The 14,286-nt window shown below is 40.0% G+C and overlaps 1 protein-coding gene across 1 annotated transcript in view; it reads right to left on the minus strand.

Moving 5' to 3' along the window:
* AVEN (apoptosis and caspase activation inhibitor) overlaps nt 1–13,982 on the minus strand; it is a 102,630-nt gene extending 88,648 nt beyond the window's left edge. Inside the window, exon 1 of the mRNA XM_049825229.1 lies at nt 13,659–13,982. Coding sequence (XP_049681186.1) covers nt 13,659–13,904 — 246 coding nt within the window. The 5' untranslated portion in view covers nt 13,905–13,982. The remainder of the gene's footprint in view (nt 1–13,658) is intronic.
* Between the last annotated feature and the right edge of the window lie 304 nt (nt 13,983–14,286).

Below are 14,286 nucleotides of genomic sequence, written 5' to 3' on the forward strand. Positions count from 1 at the left end.
CAGACCAAGCAGTTTGGGGGTGTGTCCAGTCAGTGCTTGAAAACCTTCAGTGCTGTACCTAATTCTTAGTGTTTCATTTTGTTGTTTTATTCTAGCACTTCTAAAATTGCAAAAGCAGTCAGTTGTATTAACAGCTTTAACAATAACTTTTAAAGAACACACATGAGCAGTTCTGTAACGTCAAGAAATAGTTTATTGAGGGTATATATTTACGTCAACAGTTCAATAACAGACCTTTTTAAAGGATATTGCTATTTTGCTAGTCTTCATGAGTCAATGAGTAAGACAGCTTCTCTCAATAAACATATCTGTTATAAACTGATATGTATTGAAAAGCTTTGTACTTCTGTAACCATGTCAATGGTGAAGTAAGAGTATGACAGATTATGTAAAAAGCTCACCCAAAGTAGCATCCATCTGCAGAACAGAGAAAAATTTGAGTCTTGATCCTAACTCACAAAGATTACTTCATAAACTTAAAGTCTGCTCAGAAGAGTAAAGTTTAGAGAACCTCAGTTCTACAGTCAAGTCTAATGCTTATTTAACACCACCGACATGCCCACGGTTTTAGAACAAAACCAACACAAATCCAGTAACTCTCTACCAAGATCAAAACCAACATGCTGAAGAAGCTTCAGGGTTTCTCAATAGATCAATTTTTTACCACAAGGAAAAAAAACAACCAACCAAAACCCAACATTTTGAAAGATTTCAGCTGTGTTATATAAAGAATGAAAAGAGTTCTCCAGAACTTGTTACGTTTGAATAACAAATAACAAGATAACTCTTTCATACATTTAAATTCATAAATATTTGATAATATCTAGTACCAAGTTAAGTTTGGGGTTTTTTAAATGCATCTATTTTGTAAAAAAAGAAAGGACACAATTATTTTCCTATGGATTTCAAAACATGAAAATAAGTAGTGATAATCACCCACAGTGTTATATTTTCAATTGGCACAGCATCAAAGAAGAAAAAATTATGAAAGATACCAAACAGTTATTCTTTGAAATTGTACACCTAAACTGGCAGAAAAAATAATCAATAGTTTTCTTCCCTTTCCTACTGTTAACCTTCTGCAAGCTTAAATTCCTTATATCAGTTCACAGCAGAATCAGACAAGCACAAATAATGGTTAGATAGGCTGCAAGCATGCCATGAAATATGGGATCTGGGAAGCAGGTCCTTCCTTCATATCTGGCAGCAGTTATCCGCTAGATTGGCTAAGGGTACTGGTAAGCCATATCCTTGGCTTTAATTTCCTGCAATGTTAAACTTGTTTTTCTAAAGCCAATTTTGTTTTGCAAATTCTCCATTACTATTCTTGTTCCACTTAATACATGTGGACACGTGTTCTTTGTCAAATTCACATATTTTTTTAAATAATTTTTTTTAAAAAAGATGCTTTGTCACAAATATTTAAGTTGATTGGCAAAACTTTCAACATGAACTTTAGAACATTTGGGACTGGTTTTAGCCCCCTTTTTCAGTTACTGCTTTAAAACTGTCACTGAGACAGGTGTAATGCATCATTTCAGAGGTTCAGTATACAGGTATTGATGTTTGGTTCACAGCGGACAATTCTGTCTTGAATTTAAATTAAAACACCCAACATCTGTCACTTTTTCAGATCAACTATCACATAACAACAGCATATTACAAACACAAAAATATTCACATAATGAAAATTAAATCTGTGAAAGGAGACACTCTACTAATTTGAAACCCTAAAAAGGTACTATACAAGAAATTCTGAAGGACAGCATTCTGCTTTCCTCCCCTCTTCACTATGCCTGCAACACTGTCAGTAGCATAGTCCTTAAGTTTCTCATCTTTCATTACTAATATACTGCTATTTCCTAATTATAATTTCACATTACTGAAAAACCTCACATCTCTACTACCCTTCTACCAACAGATTGGCAGATCCAGCTGTCATGCATTTTTTAAATTAAGTTGCATTATTACATTTATGGTGTGGCACAATGAAGCAGTAAGACTGCAGTTACAAATAGCCTCATTTGACGATATTTTCAGAAAGTGGGGTCAAAAAGGGATAATTTGTAGGACCAATACACAGACACATAGTAAATCAAGGAACAGTAAATTATAAAAAAGATACTGAGGATAGAAAGCAGATGCCTAACATGCAAACAAAATGTATAACTACAAAGCAGAATGCAAAACCACACATCAAGGAACAAGCAAGCAGGATATATATATATTGAATTACACTGATTAAAAAAAGAATCAAGTCACACTAGACAAAATAACCACATATTAGTGCAATGTTGCATCAAAAAGATACTATCCTCAACTCCCAGGGTTTTAAACAGCATTTCTGAGATCAACACTAAAATTAATTTCTTTCTTTAGATGTTGGAAAAACAGTAAAGACGCAAAGAGTAATAACTACCCACTTGATAAACAGACACAACCCCCCTTCTTTTTCCTTGTCTTTTCAATAATGTGAGAAATGTATGGGCTGGTCAGTGAGGAAGCCCAGTTTTTCTCCTTTCCATTTTCATAGAAGTCTGCAAACCACACAGTCAACATAGTGACACATGGAAAGGGGAAATGAGCAGAAAAGTAATTCATCAAGGATATGCTTCCAAACTTACAGATAGCAATTTCTGCCTTATAATCAAGGCAGGATTTCCCTGACAGTACACCCAAGCAGTGAAAAAAAGCAGCCACTCACACCCTCCATTATCAACTTTCATTGTGCAAGTCAGCAGCCCCCTTCCTAGCACAAAGTCAGCAAAAAAAGAGGAACTAATCAGCTGGAGTTCCCTCAGGCACCATGCAATGCGATGTCCCATAATGCAGCAAATTACTGCCAAACATCTGATTTATGGTGGGTTTGCCTCCAAGAGAGATAGGCTTGTGTTGAATCCACATGAATTATAATTCAAAATGTAGCTGTATGATGGATAATGCATCTCTATCATCCTCCTCCAAAACAAAAGACAGCAACGCACCACACCCCCCCATTTTCAAGCTCTTTTAGTAACATAGCTCAAAGATGGTAAAGGTAGTAGTATAACTCCCAGAGCAGTACATACTCCAACTGCTATACTATACTTTGAGAACTAATGATTAACATATTTGGGGACTCTGTCTATATATCAAAGTAGCAACACAACAGATAAAAAAAGGTGTAGAGACATCATGGTGTCCTGCCTCAGGTAACTCAGAAGCAGAATTTTATACCACCAGTGTGTGGCATGCACTTGGTCTCAAATCAGTCACCCACTGCAGGCAACAAAAATTCAAGAATTTATCACAAACCTCTAACAGCTACATCACCACTTGACAGAAGTGTAAAACTTTCACCAGCAAAATAGTTCTGCTTGTCCTGAAACGACCTGAGAATAGATGGGGACTGGGGCATAAGAGAGAGAACTGCCAAAACAAAACATCTCAAAGAGAGTGTAAATAAATACAAACCATGTTTATTCAGCTACTGCAGAACTACAGCATTTTATCCAGAAAGTGGAAATAAATTCAATTTCCTTCTCTGCACAAATGCATTTCAAGTCGCATCTCCCACATCCCATGTGAATACAGTGACTCCGCATAGTCTGAAATGGGTGATCTAGCTTGTTTTCTCAGCCAGACCTGTTCTACTTTGTACAGCAACTGGACACTCCCAGCAGGAGAACTCAAGAAGCTGGTGGCCTACGCGCCATGCAGATGCCCAACCACCACACATGCAAGAAAAAAAAGAAATAAAAAAACCCCATGACACTTCATATCGTTCTTTCTTTCATTCCTGCTCTATCTTTATGACAATATCATGCTTTTACATAAAGTACAAAGAGACTGAAAGAAAGGGATTGAGGGAAATTCACTTCAAAAAGTATTTAAAGTCCAATGGCAGGTCACTTATCTGGAAAGTGAAAAAAAACTTGACTGCACTTTGTATTTGGAAACTGGGAAGAAAACAGACCACAGTTTGAACTTATTCCTTTTCTTCACATTCTCCAAATCCTTCACTTCGTTATTCATTGCAGATTGAAACCTTTTCCTCATGCACTCTCTGTATCTAAAACAGGCTCTGTATGTCCACTGCCTGCCTTTTTACAAAAAAGCATCAGTGCTAACGGCTGTGTAACTTTACGCACAAGCTGTTTCTAACATAAACTGGCAGACAGAAGGATATTTTCAGAAAGAGCTGAAAATAATACATTACTTAAGAGACATTTTTTTCTGCATCATAAACAGCATTTTCAGTGGCTAACAAAGGATACAATAAGGCAAGAAAATAAACAATTATTATTGATAAGCTCATCAATCTGCTTTGCTGTCTCACTGAAAATAATTAAACCACATTTCATTACTTTCTCCTTCAGGGTTTCATGAACTTTAGATAAAATTTTTTCCCCTTCCAATTATTCAACAGAAAACAAGAATTTGTAAAAGTCACTTAATTGCAATTCTTGGCAGCCAGCTTAGACAAGTCAGTGTAGGTATTTGCAAATCCTTTTGCTTTTATGCTTTATTTTTCTCCAGACTACACCCAACGAAATGCAAAGACAAAAAAATCATTCATTTTTAATATTTAGTGCATTGCACTTCATGATTTTTCAACAGTATTAATAAGATTAAATAGTATTACCAAATGTTAAATCTATTCCATCATTACAGTGATAAACATGACAGAGTAGGTTAAAAATTATTTCTTCAAAAGTATTAATGGGAATGAGGTCACATACATATGTTTGTATGTTCACAGTCTTCTCATATTGGCATATTTACCTATTGATGAACCTGTAGTGAGCCTCCAGTGATTTTTAAGCATTGCTTGTCATTAACAGAAACAATTTACTTCCTTATTGCTCACCTAGACATCATAGCTCTTCCAGTACAAGTCCAAGTTTATAATAGAAACTGTTTTTTCAACCTGAGGGAAAAAGGAAAAAGCTAATGCTTTTTTTTTTTTTTTTTCTCTTAAGTAAGGAAGGAAGAGCCTCAAGAGAGTTTTTTTCATGAAAAGAGAAAAAATACCCCTGCAAAGAGTAATCCTCTTCACTAGTTTGCTCTATTGGTGACCTTTAGAGATCTACCAAAGCTAAGGAGAAGCTTAATTAGCAGAAAGGGCAACTGAGAGAAGAGGTAGCATGAAGAAAAAAAGCTTTCAGTCTTTATTGTACAGGATGAGAATTTTTGAAAGAGGGATGAAATCCTAAGACTGCTTCATAAATGTTGGATACTGGAATTCATCACTTTGGGTTAGCTAAAGATAGAATTAGCCAAGAGAGACATCCTATTCAGAAACCTGTTTTGCATAAGAGGAATGATGCTCCAGTTAAAGGGAAAAACATCTCATGAAGCACACAAGAAAGAGACCTGTTCTTAAAGTTTTTACATAAAATTGCTCCAGCACTTGCAAAGTATGGTTCTAGAAGCTGTCTTACTAACTTCAATAGCAAAAAACATTTCTCTCCCCTTTAATTTTAAAGTGTTTTCTCGGTAATTCAAACAGATTAGTCATGTGACTATGACCTACTATGAACTATAGTCCTCTACAATATGTAACTTGTAGATAAAGAGTGTATCCAAAGTTTCCTCCCCAAAAAGCATCATTGCAGTCGCAGAAAAACAACCTGAAATAACAGAAGAAAAAAAGTCTAGATCCTGACAAGTTCTTATGTTCAAACCTATTTACAGCTAAAGAAAAAAAACATGACTGCTATCTAGACAGAACATCTGTAAAAAGCCTATCATTAAACAAGGCTCAAATAATTCTATATAAATAGATGTAAACTTATCAAGTGCTCATGAAAAATTCCACTGTGTATTGTATCTCCATGTTTATTTTGTGACTATGAGCCTCTTGAGAGGCTCAAGAAGCAGTAGTGTTGTTTCATTTTTAAATAGCCTTTATGAAGTTGTTTTATAACTACATCAGGGTGGTAGAGTACCAACCATGGATGTTTTCAAACATCTGTCTTTGCATTCACTCAAACCCCCGCCCCCACCTTTATTTGTATATCAAATTTGAATGCAACTTACTGCAGACATTTTAGAGATCACCACTCAAAACTCAGAAACCCCTTCCTCATTCATCTCCAACTTTTCTCGGGGGGGGGGGGGGGGGGGGGGGAGGTCATCTGAAAGATATTTTTCCAAATAGCCTTAAAGAATCTGCTTTCTTAAACCCAACACGCAACATGAGATAAAGTAGTGAAGAATCATTGTCCAAGGTCCTCAATGCCTAATGCCATACTTATAAAAACAAGATGTTAAAATGTCAATTTATTTTGCCATTGGTCTAGAACATAATTCTAAGAAGTAAGAGCTACTGCACAATGATGCTCTGATCCTGCTGTTAACAATACTGCGAAGAAGCTCTAAGAATCATTTAGAACTTGCTGAAAGTACAAACACATCCAAATTACCAACAAGGTAAAGGAGGACTGGGCTGTACTTGCTGGGGTGCACTATGATCCCAGGATTTTAAGTGCACATCACATCTCTACCTGCAACAATTTGCACTGGTTGCCAGCCCCAGGTACATACAGAACACTAACTGCAGGAGAATTTCACATCCATTTTGCAGTGGTGATCTTTTAACACCCTTGCTAAGGTGAAGTGGAAGGAAAAGAAATAAGGAGTATGGGATCATTTGAGCTTCTGTTGCTTCCATGGGCATGCCACATACTGTTACATATTAACGGGAACATAATCAGCCAGTGAAGTCAGCAAAGCAGCATAACCCAAGTAATACAGCTTGAAACAGAATGGGAAAAAACAAAAACAAAAAACCAACACACCAACCTACCAAAAAACAAACCCATAGTTTGTCAGGCAATCAGAAAAAGGTCAAGGCCTCACAACATGACAGTGATAGAGCAGTAAGTCTAGGAAGAGCTATGGCCCAGAATCATCACTCTGTTCTCTACGAGACAGAGATCCTGGTTATTCCAGGGTTAAAGAGAGAGTCTGTACAGTCTGTAACTGTATAGTTATCCTCTGGGAAAAGTGAAGCAGGAATGGAAACAGGACCTTGAGGCAAGGTTCTCACACACTGCAGCAGATTTACAGGTTTTACCAGCAGGATATATTATTAAATCTACCTGCACAAAAGTTAAAACCTTATTTGAAAAAAAAAAAAAAAAAAGAAAAACCACATGCATATAAAAATCCAGAGGAATCACATACATGAAAGAGTGGGAAGTGGACCCCCTCTATGCCTTACCATAGAACACCAAATCACACAGGCCTGAAATCCTTTGATTATCAATACCTCTAAGAAATATTCCTTTGTACTTGTTATAAGGATCTAAATCACCACTGAACCAATAATCAGTATTTTTTTGTTTCTTTAACATACACTGAAACCTTCTGGTAGCTACCAAAGTCTGTGCAGCACCATTAGACTGGCTGGAAACCAATAACAGGGCTCCTGAAACTACCCAGTTACTTTTGTGAGGAAAACAGAAGCAGATTTCATCACTTCTACAAATTTGTTTTTTCTTCAGCATGAACACCTACTATGTCTCACTTGATGTACCCATACAAAACCCTGTATGAAGTTCTCTGGGACCAACTACTCATCCCAGTAGCACAACAAGATTTTTAGCTCAGAATTACTAAGCGTTCCCTCCCTACAATCAGCCTTCCTTCAGGGCTGTGTTTGGAACAAATACCCAGAGGCAAGTCCTAATAATCCACACGTATGTGCGATTTTCCTACGTTCCGCTGTACGTTCAGAAAACAACACCCCCACCCCATGACGCGCGCACATCCTTACTCTTCACCACTGCGTTCGGGCCCCTTCTCCGCCCGAGGAAGCGCGGCTGTGCCGCAGGGCAGCACGGGGAGCGGCCAGCGCTAAGGGGCAGGCTGCCTGCCCCACCTGCTGGTCACTGCCAGCGCTGCGTCAACGCCGAATTGTACTTGAAGACGGATGGGTGGATTCTCAAATCCGTAGTCCTTCCCTAAATTCTAACACGTTTAGTTAAACGTGATGGGAAGTTCTCGGGAGAGCTTCTCCAATATTCAAGGCGTTAGCGTTTTACACTTCCGCCGAATAAAATCCCCTCCATTTTATGGGATAATTAAATCTAAATAAGGTAATGATTGAAAGTTGCATTTCATACAATTAACAAAATCTGGAGCTGATAAAGTTATTTGTTTAAGCTAGCAAATTTTCGGGACAACCTGTTTGAAAGTTACCAAATTGCTACCCCAGAGACCTGAGGGGAAAAAAAGAGGAATAAAAGCATTTAAGTAGGTGGGGACAGAAATGCACAGCCATCCAAACCATAAAAAAAACCCCAAGCAATTTCCAAGGAAGTTACAAATAAAAAATAATAAAAAAAAAAAAGTCAGACATAAAGCTGTTATGCAGCAATGATGCTGCATATTCACCTGTGTAACGGGATGCTTTCAGTACAAGTATCTCAAGTTAAATCAGCAAGGAGGCTGGTAAAATACAATGAAGGAATAACAATAAATATCACTAAACAATCAGGGATTATTACGAAACATTCCAGTCCCCAGTGCTGTGAAAAGCTGGCTTCTCTATGGTCTAGAAACTGAAAAGAATAAATTAACTTTGGCTGGATAAAAAGCGTTTATCTTTTTCCTACATAAATGATGTAGTTGTGTTATATTTGACTTTGAATTACACCTTACTGCAGGCTGTTTCTCCCATTCGTTGAGACTGCATTCTGTGCTCCACCCTCCTGCCTACCCTTCCAGTTTAGCACTGTCTGCAAATTTTAACACTGTATATTTTACTCCTTCATCGGAATTATTAATAGAAACACTGAACATGAACAGACATGGAATGAAGCCTTGCAGAATCCCACTTAACAAACACCAGTTTGACACTGAACCAACCCTAGAGAAGTTTCCAACCCCTTGTTGACACACTTTTCAAGAGGTTTAATCTAAATCAATACACTCAAAATAACATAATCCACACTTCATTCATAATCAGTTAGTGCCTCTTCACACCTCATCACAGTGGAGTAACTCCTGAGAAGGGAAGCTCTTCACACCTCATTAGTAATTATGTACAGCTCACAAACTGATGTACCTTATTCTGAAGTTTTTTCCTAGTTACTTTTGAGAACATTAACATAAAATGTCCAAAGATTTACTGTGTTCAAGACTCAGAAATCTATTCTCCTATCTACACAAGCTCTGTTAGAGTGTTCTAAAGGAAATAAAATGTATCTGTATTTGAAAAATCCAAGCTTTTGTTACCATGCCTGCGAACAGATTGCTTTTTGCAGTTGCTTAGATTGTAAAGATTTAGCTCATACTAATCAGGAAAAATTTATCTGATGCTGACAGCATTAGATGTTCTCTTAGATCAGTTTTACATGTGCATGGACCACAGGAATGAAGATATAACAAACACTAAATAAATGTGATGTCATCTTGAAACTAACCATAAGAAAGAAAGACTGCACTAAAATCTGTCCATTAACCTCCATTCTTTAACAATAAAATGTTTACTGCAACCAATGTCCAAAGCCAGAAAAGGAATATTCAGACTTGCCAATTCCAACTGCACTGAAGTAATAGCATGCATCACATACACTCCGTGCATCACTGAAAAGAAAGTTAAAAGAACACTTTGTAAATTGCAAATGTAATAAATAAAAAGAACAAAAGAAAGTCTCCTTAAAACACCCACAAAATGATGTGGTCAAGGACCATCAAAATAAAACCCAGTATCATGCCCACAATTTCAGAAAGTTGTTTTTCTTTTAATAGGTTATATTTCACGGGGAGCACAATTTTAAAATTCTGACAGTACATAAAATACGAATTCCGAGCAAGTTAGAGGAGTTAGAATAAAAGTGGGAGAAAATACTGGGCCAGTGTCAGTCGGACCTTTTAAGCATTGTAATTCTACATTATTTTAATTAATAACTGCAAATGTGTTCTTTTTATTTAACATAGAATAGATTAGTTAAAGCAGACAGAAACAACAGAAAATTATTCAAGATGACAGATATACAAAGAAATCTGCCATTTGGTAAACCAGCTGGTCATAGTTAGACTCGGATTAATTTTTGAAGGGAGGACACAAAATCTTCAAGTAATCAAGCCAGTTAAATGAACATGCACACTAGTTACAAAAAGACCTAACAAGCGCAAGATCCTTTTTTCTCTTCACAAGGAATAAGAACACTTTTCCTCACGGTTTCTAAATGTTTGAGAGAGGCAGCATCTTGTTTCGAGAGTGGAGCTGGGGAGTTCCTCAGACAGCTATCTCCTCAAGAGCTGACAGAAATCATGAAAGCTTTCATCTTTAAGACTCCAGTCTACAGCTGGATCTACTATGCAGGGAATGAGTAAGTCAATTATTTATAAACAAATAGCACCCTGATCTTCTATATTAGCACCCAGCAGAGAAGAGGAGAATTGACTCAGCAAGTGCTGGGTCTTGACAGGTTTTACAAGTAGCACAGCTGATCACTCATTACTAAAACCAAAAAATTAGAGTACACTTACAGTAGTGTAAAACATGTAAAGTGGTGTCCAGCCTTTACTGGTCCACAAAAAGACTGAGAACCAAATGTGCCACCACTACACTTTCTTCTGTTGTACAGGTCAGATATAATGTCCTCCTGTAGCTTCAAACACAAGGTTAGGCACCGTTAAATTAAAACATCCAAAACACAAAATTGGAAGATGAATAGTGGTTTTAAATAAATGCAACTGACTAAGAAATACTGCTGCCAAAATATTATGCCAATTTCTACTTCACTGTAAAAACTGTTTATTTCCAAGAGTTTTTAATGAAGTTTGGTTCTATTAACACTCTTATTACATTTCACTGAATCCATTCACCTGTAATTTTACTTACATTTTACTGCTCTGTCCATGGCAGGCTCAACAAATCCAAATCCATTTACATTAATACAATTTGATGTAGATTTTGTCATAAAGCTTTTCATAACTGAAGACACAATAAAGAAGAAACTTCTCAGGCAACAACTAAAGCTCCAGGAATAAAAAATTACTTAAATATCAAGCTTAGCAGCAATAGTTTTATGAACAAATGGGATATAAGCAAATAAAATTATAAATTTAGCAGAGCTTTAAAACCATGGAAGAACCTAGACTTAAAATTATTTTCAGGAAATAATACCAGGTCATCTAAATCCTGATTATACAATGCTAGAATGACCCCAATCTAGTAGGAAAATTCCTCCAAAATGCTAAGTTGACACCAGCAGTGTGGAAGTGCAGAGCGTAATCCTCCATGAATTTTACCCTAGAAAGCAAAAGGGTTAGAATTGCCCTTGGAAATCCTATACATTACAAAATCACAGCATTCTTAGCTTCTCTTCTCCAGGGAATTTCAAGGCCCATTTGAAAAAAAGACAGGAGATTTTCAGAGAAGACTCCAGCTTCTCAGCACACAGCAAAGAAAGTGATATGGTAAGACCACTCACATTCCCCTTATTGTTACCTAGCTCTCCAGGTCTGCAATTTACTCATCATCACTTGAGAAGATCTGAGCCTTGTTGCTGAAAGACAGCATGGTCTCCTTTCACACAAACTGCTTACTCTGGGCCAAGCACACTCTCAATGAGCTGGTGCACTTGTGTAAAACAAGTCACTTTGCTGAACAGAGACAACTCTAAGGAACTGGGAATAAAAGGGGGTAATTTCCTGCCAGGTAAGAGCTGAATCTGTTTGGAAAAACATGGTCTAGCACACAACAAAGACAGTACAAGGGAGCCTGTCTGACCACACAGATGGAAGTAAGAAGAGGGAGAATGAGGTCCTCCCTGGTTCAGAAGTGGTAAATTATGAGATTGGCTCAGAGGTAACACTAGACATACGCAGCTGCAGGCTGGCACAGCTGTTGACACTATGGCTGCATTGCTGGAAGCCAGTCCCCTCCAGGCTGCTAAACACAAGATTTGTGGCAGGTGTGCTAAGAGACCATACAGGGCTTAATATCAAAAGCCTCCAGTACAGGAAGAGTGTTATGCTTAAACACTCTTTAGTAGAGTTCTGGGAAAATCTTAGCTATTGCTTCACTTTTAAAGACCCAACCCATATCAGCCTAGGCCAAAACCAAAGTCACTGTGCTAAACTAAGCTGAAGAGCGTATCAAAGTCAATAACACAGCGATCAGGCAAAATATATTGTAAGCTATCCCAAAAGAAAAATTTTAACTGCTTTCTGAAATACTTTGAACAACAATCCAGACAAAGGCACATACATATAACATGATTCCCTTCCTGAGTGCACCTTTTAAATTGTGAAGTGGGTCCTGCTGGGTCAACAGTACCAGAGAGAACACAAGTATAAATATACTTCAACTTAGTAAGAAATGGTTGAGAATGACCTCCAAAAAATCAGTCCAGGAGGGAAGTTTCCTCAGCTAATACAGGTGCTGAATTTCCCCCCTATGCCTCTGTGGCTTACAAGGGAGCACTATTGTTTCACATCCAGAATCCAAACCCATCTGCATACATCAGTATGAACTCAGCAATTTATATTGCTTACAAGTGAAATTACCAACCAACACTCTAGGTAACAGCTCCAATCCAGCTGCATCTTTTATCTCCCAAAACACAAGCGCTAAAATGTACCTAAGTACAATGACAAGAGGGATGAATATTTTACATTTTTTTAAATCCACCAGCAACCATGGGAGTTCTAATATAGATAAAACACTGGCTGGGTCCAACCGAAGCCACAGCATCATAAAAGTCAAAGTGAATCTAATCAACGTGATGCTGAAAATGAGGTAGCAGCTGGTCCATCTACATCAGGACTCCCAGTGCTGCCAACACCAATCAGTATTAGGTTGTCACTGTAATCTTTTTGCCAATCCAGGGACAACCATGATTTCTATGTTGCAACAACGCTAACGGAAGCAAGACAGTCTGAACCTAGTACTGTCAAAGCATTTATAAACGGAAACTGTTTTTAAAGCACAGTGTTGATCTCATACCATGGTGGGTTGTAGAAAGCATTTTAACATCTCCACAAGAAACTGAAGGTGTAGTTGTGGTACGCTTAGGCACGTCTGTGCTGCTTTTAATCTGATAAAGCACTTTATAATTGGTTAAAGCACAGCCATCAATTTGCATTAGTGGCAAATACGTGTTCCAGTGAACCACAAATACCAATTCTGTAAGATGAGCTACGCTACCACGTCTTCATTGCCAGTACCACAGGCCGGACAACTCACACACTCATTTCAACTTCTCATCAACTGTGACAAAAATATTCAGCAATTCTTCATCTCCACTTGCAAACAGGAATGTATTTTTCAGATGCGTTTTTCAACCGAGACTAGTATTTTTCAGCACAAAACTGTAAACGCATTTCGGCCAGAAAATCCCTCTCTGTTTCCACTACAGCACGTAGGTGCTGGCTGCCGCTGTATCAGGGGAGGAAGGGGGCAGAGGGCGGCTGCAGGTGCCGAGCTGACCAGAGAGGCAACGCTAGCAAGCCCGCCACCCCGCACCCCTTCCCCGCCGCCTCAAACTCCCGGGAGAGGCCGCTGGCGGCGGCTGCCAGCCTGGCTCCGCCTCAGGGAGGAGCAGGGGAGGAGAGGGAAGGGTTGTGCCCCCACCCCGACGGCCGCCCAGGGGCCCCGCCGCGCTCAGCTCCGCCTTCCCCCGAACCCGCGGCGGGCGGGCTCTCCTCCTGCTTACCCGCCGGTGGCGCTGAGAGGCGGACGCCGCCGCTGCGCCGCGACCTCGAGGCTCTCGCCTGCCCCGGCCCCCGCCTCCTCGCTGCCCGCGAGCGCCGCCTCTTCCCCGGCCCCCGCCTCCTCCGCGGCCGTCCCCGCAGCTTCCTTCGGTCGCCGCCTCGGCCGCCCTCTCCGCGCCGCCGGGCCGCCGCCGGCCGTGCCGGCCACCTTCCCTGCGGGGCCGGCTGCCGCCCCGCTCAGACTGCATGGCTGCTCGGGCGCCCCTGCCCCGCGCCGCCTGCGGCCAGGCCGGCCTGTGCCGCGCCGGTCCCCGCCTACTCCCGGAAAGAGGCCGGCCGGGGAGGGCGAGCGAGGGAAATGGCGGCGCCCGCGCCCGCAGTAGCTCCCCCTACCTGCGGCTGGCGCGCGGCCTGGCCAAAGCACGGCAGCGGGGCCGGCCTTCCCGGGGAGGGGAGGGGAGGGGAGCCGCCGCCTGCCCCGCTCCTCCTGGGGCGAGCCCCTGGCAGGGGACCGGGGAGCGTTTGCCCGTGTCCCCTCTGCAAACCTCGACGAGCAAGGAGTGAAAAACAAATAGTTTTCCACATGTATTTCAAACAAAATGCATTCAATGTTTAGGAAAGAGCACTCCT

The sequence above is a fragment of the Accipiter gentilis genome, chromosome 22 (assembly GCF_929443795.1).
Source record: "Accipiter gentilis chromosome 22, bAccGen1.1, whole genome shotgun sequence".
In the NCBI taxonomy this organism is placed as follows: Eukaryota; Metazoa; Chordata; class Aves; order Accipitriformes; family Accipitridae; genus Astur; species Astur gentilis.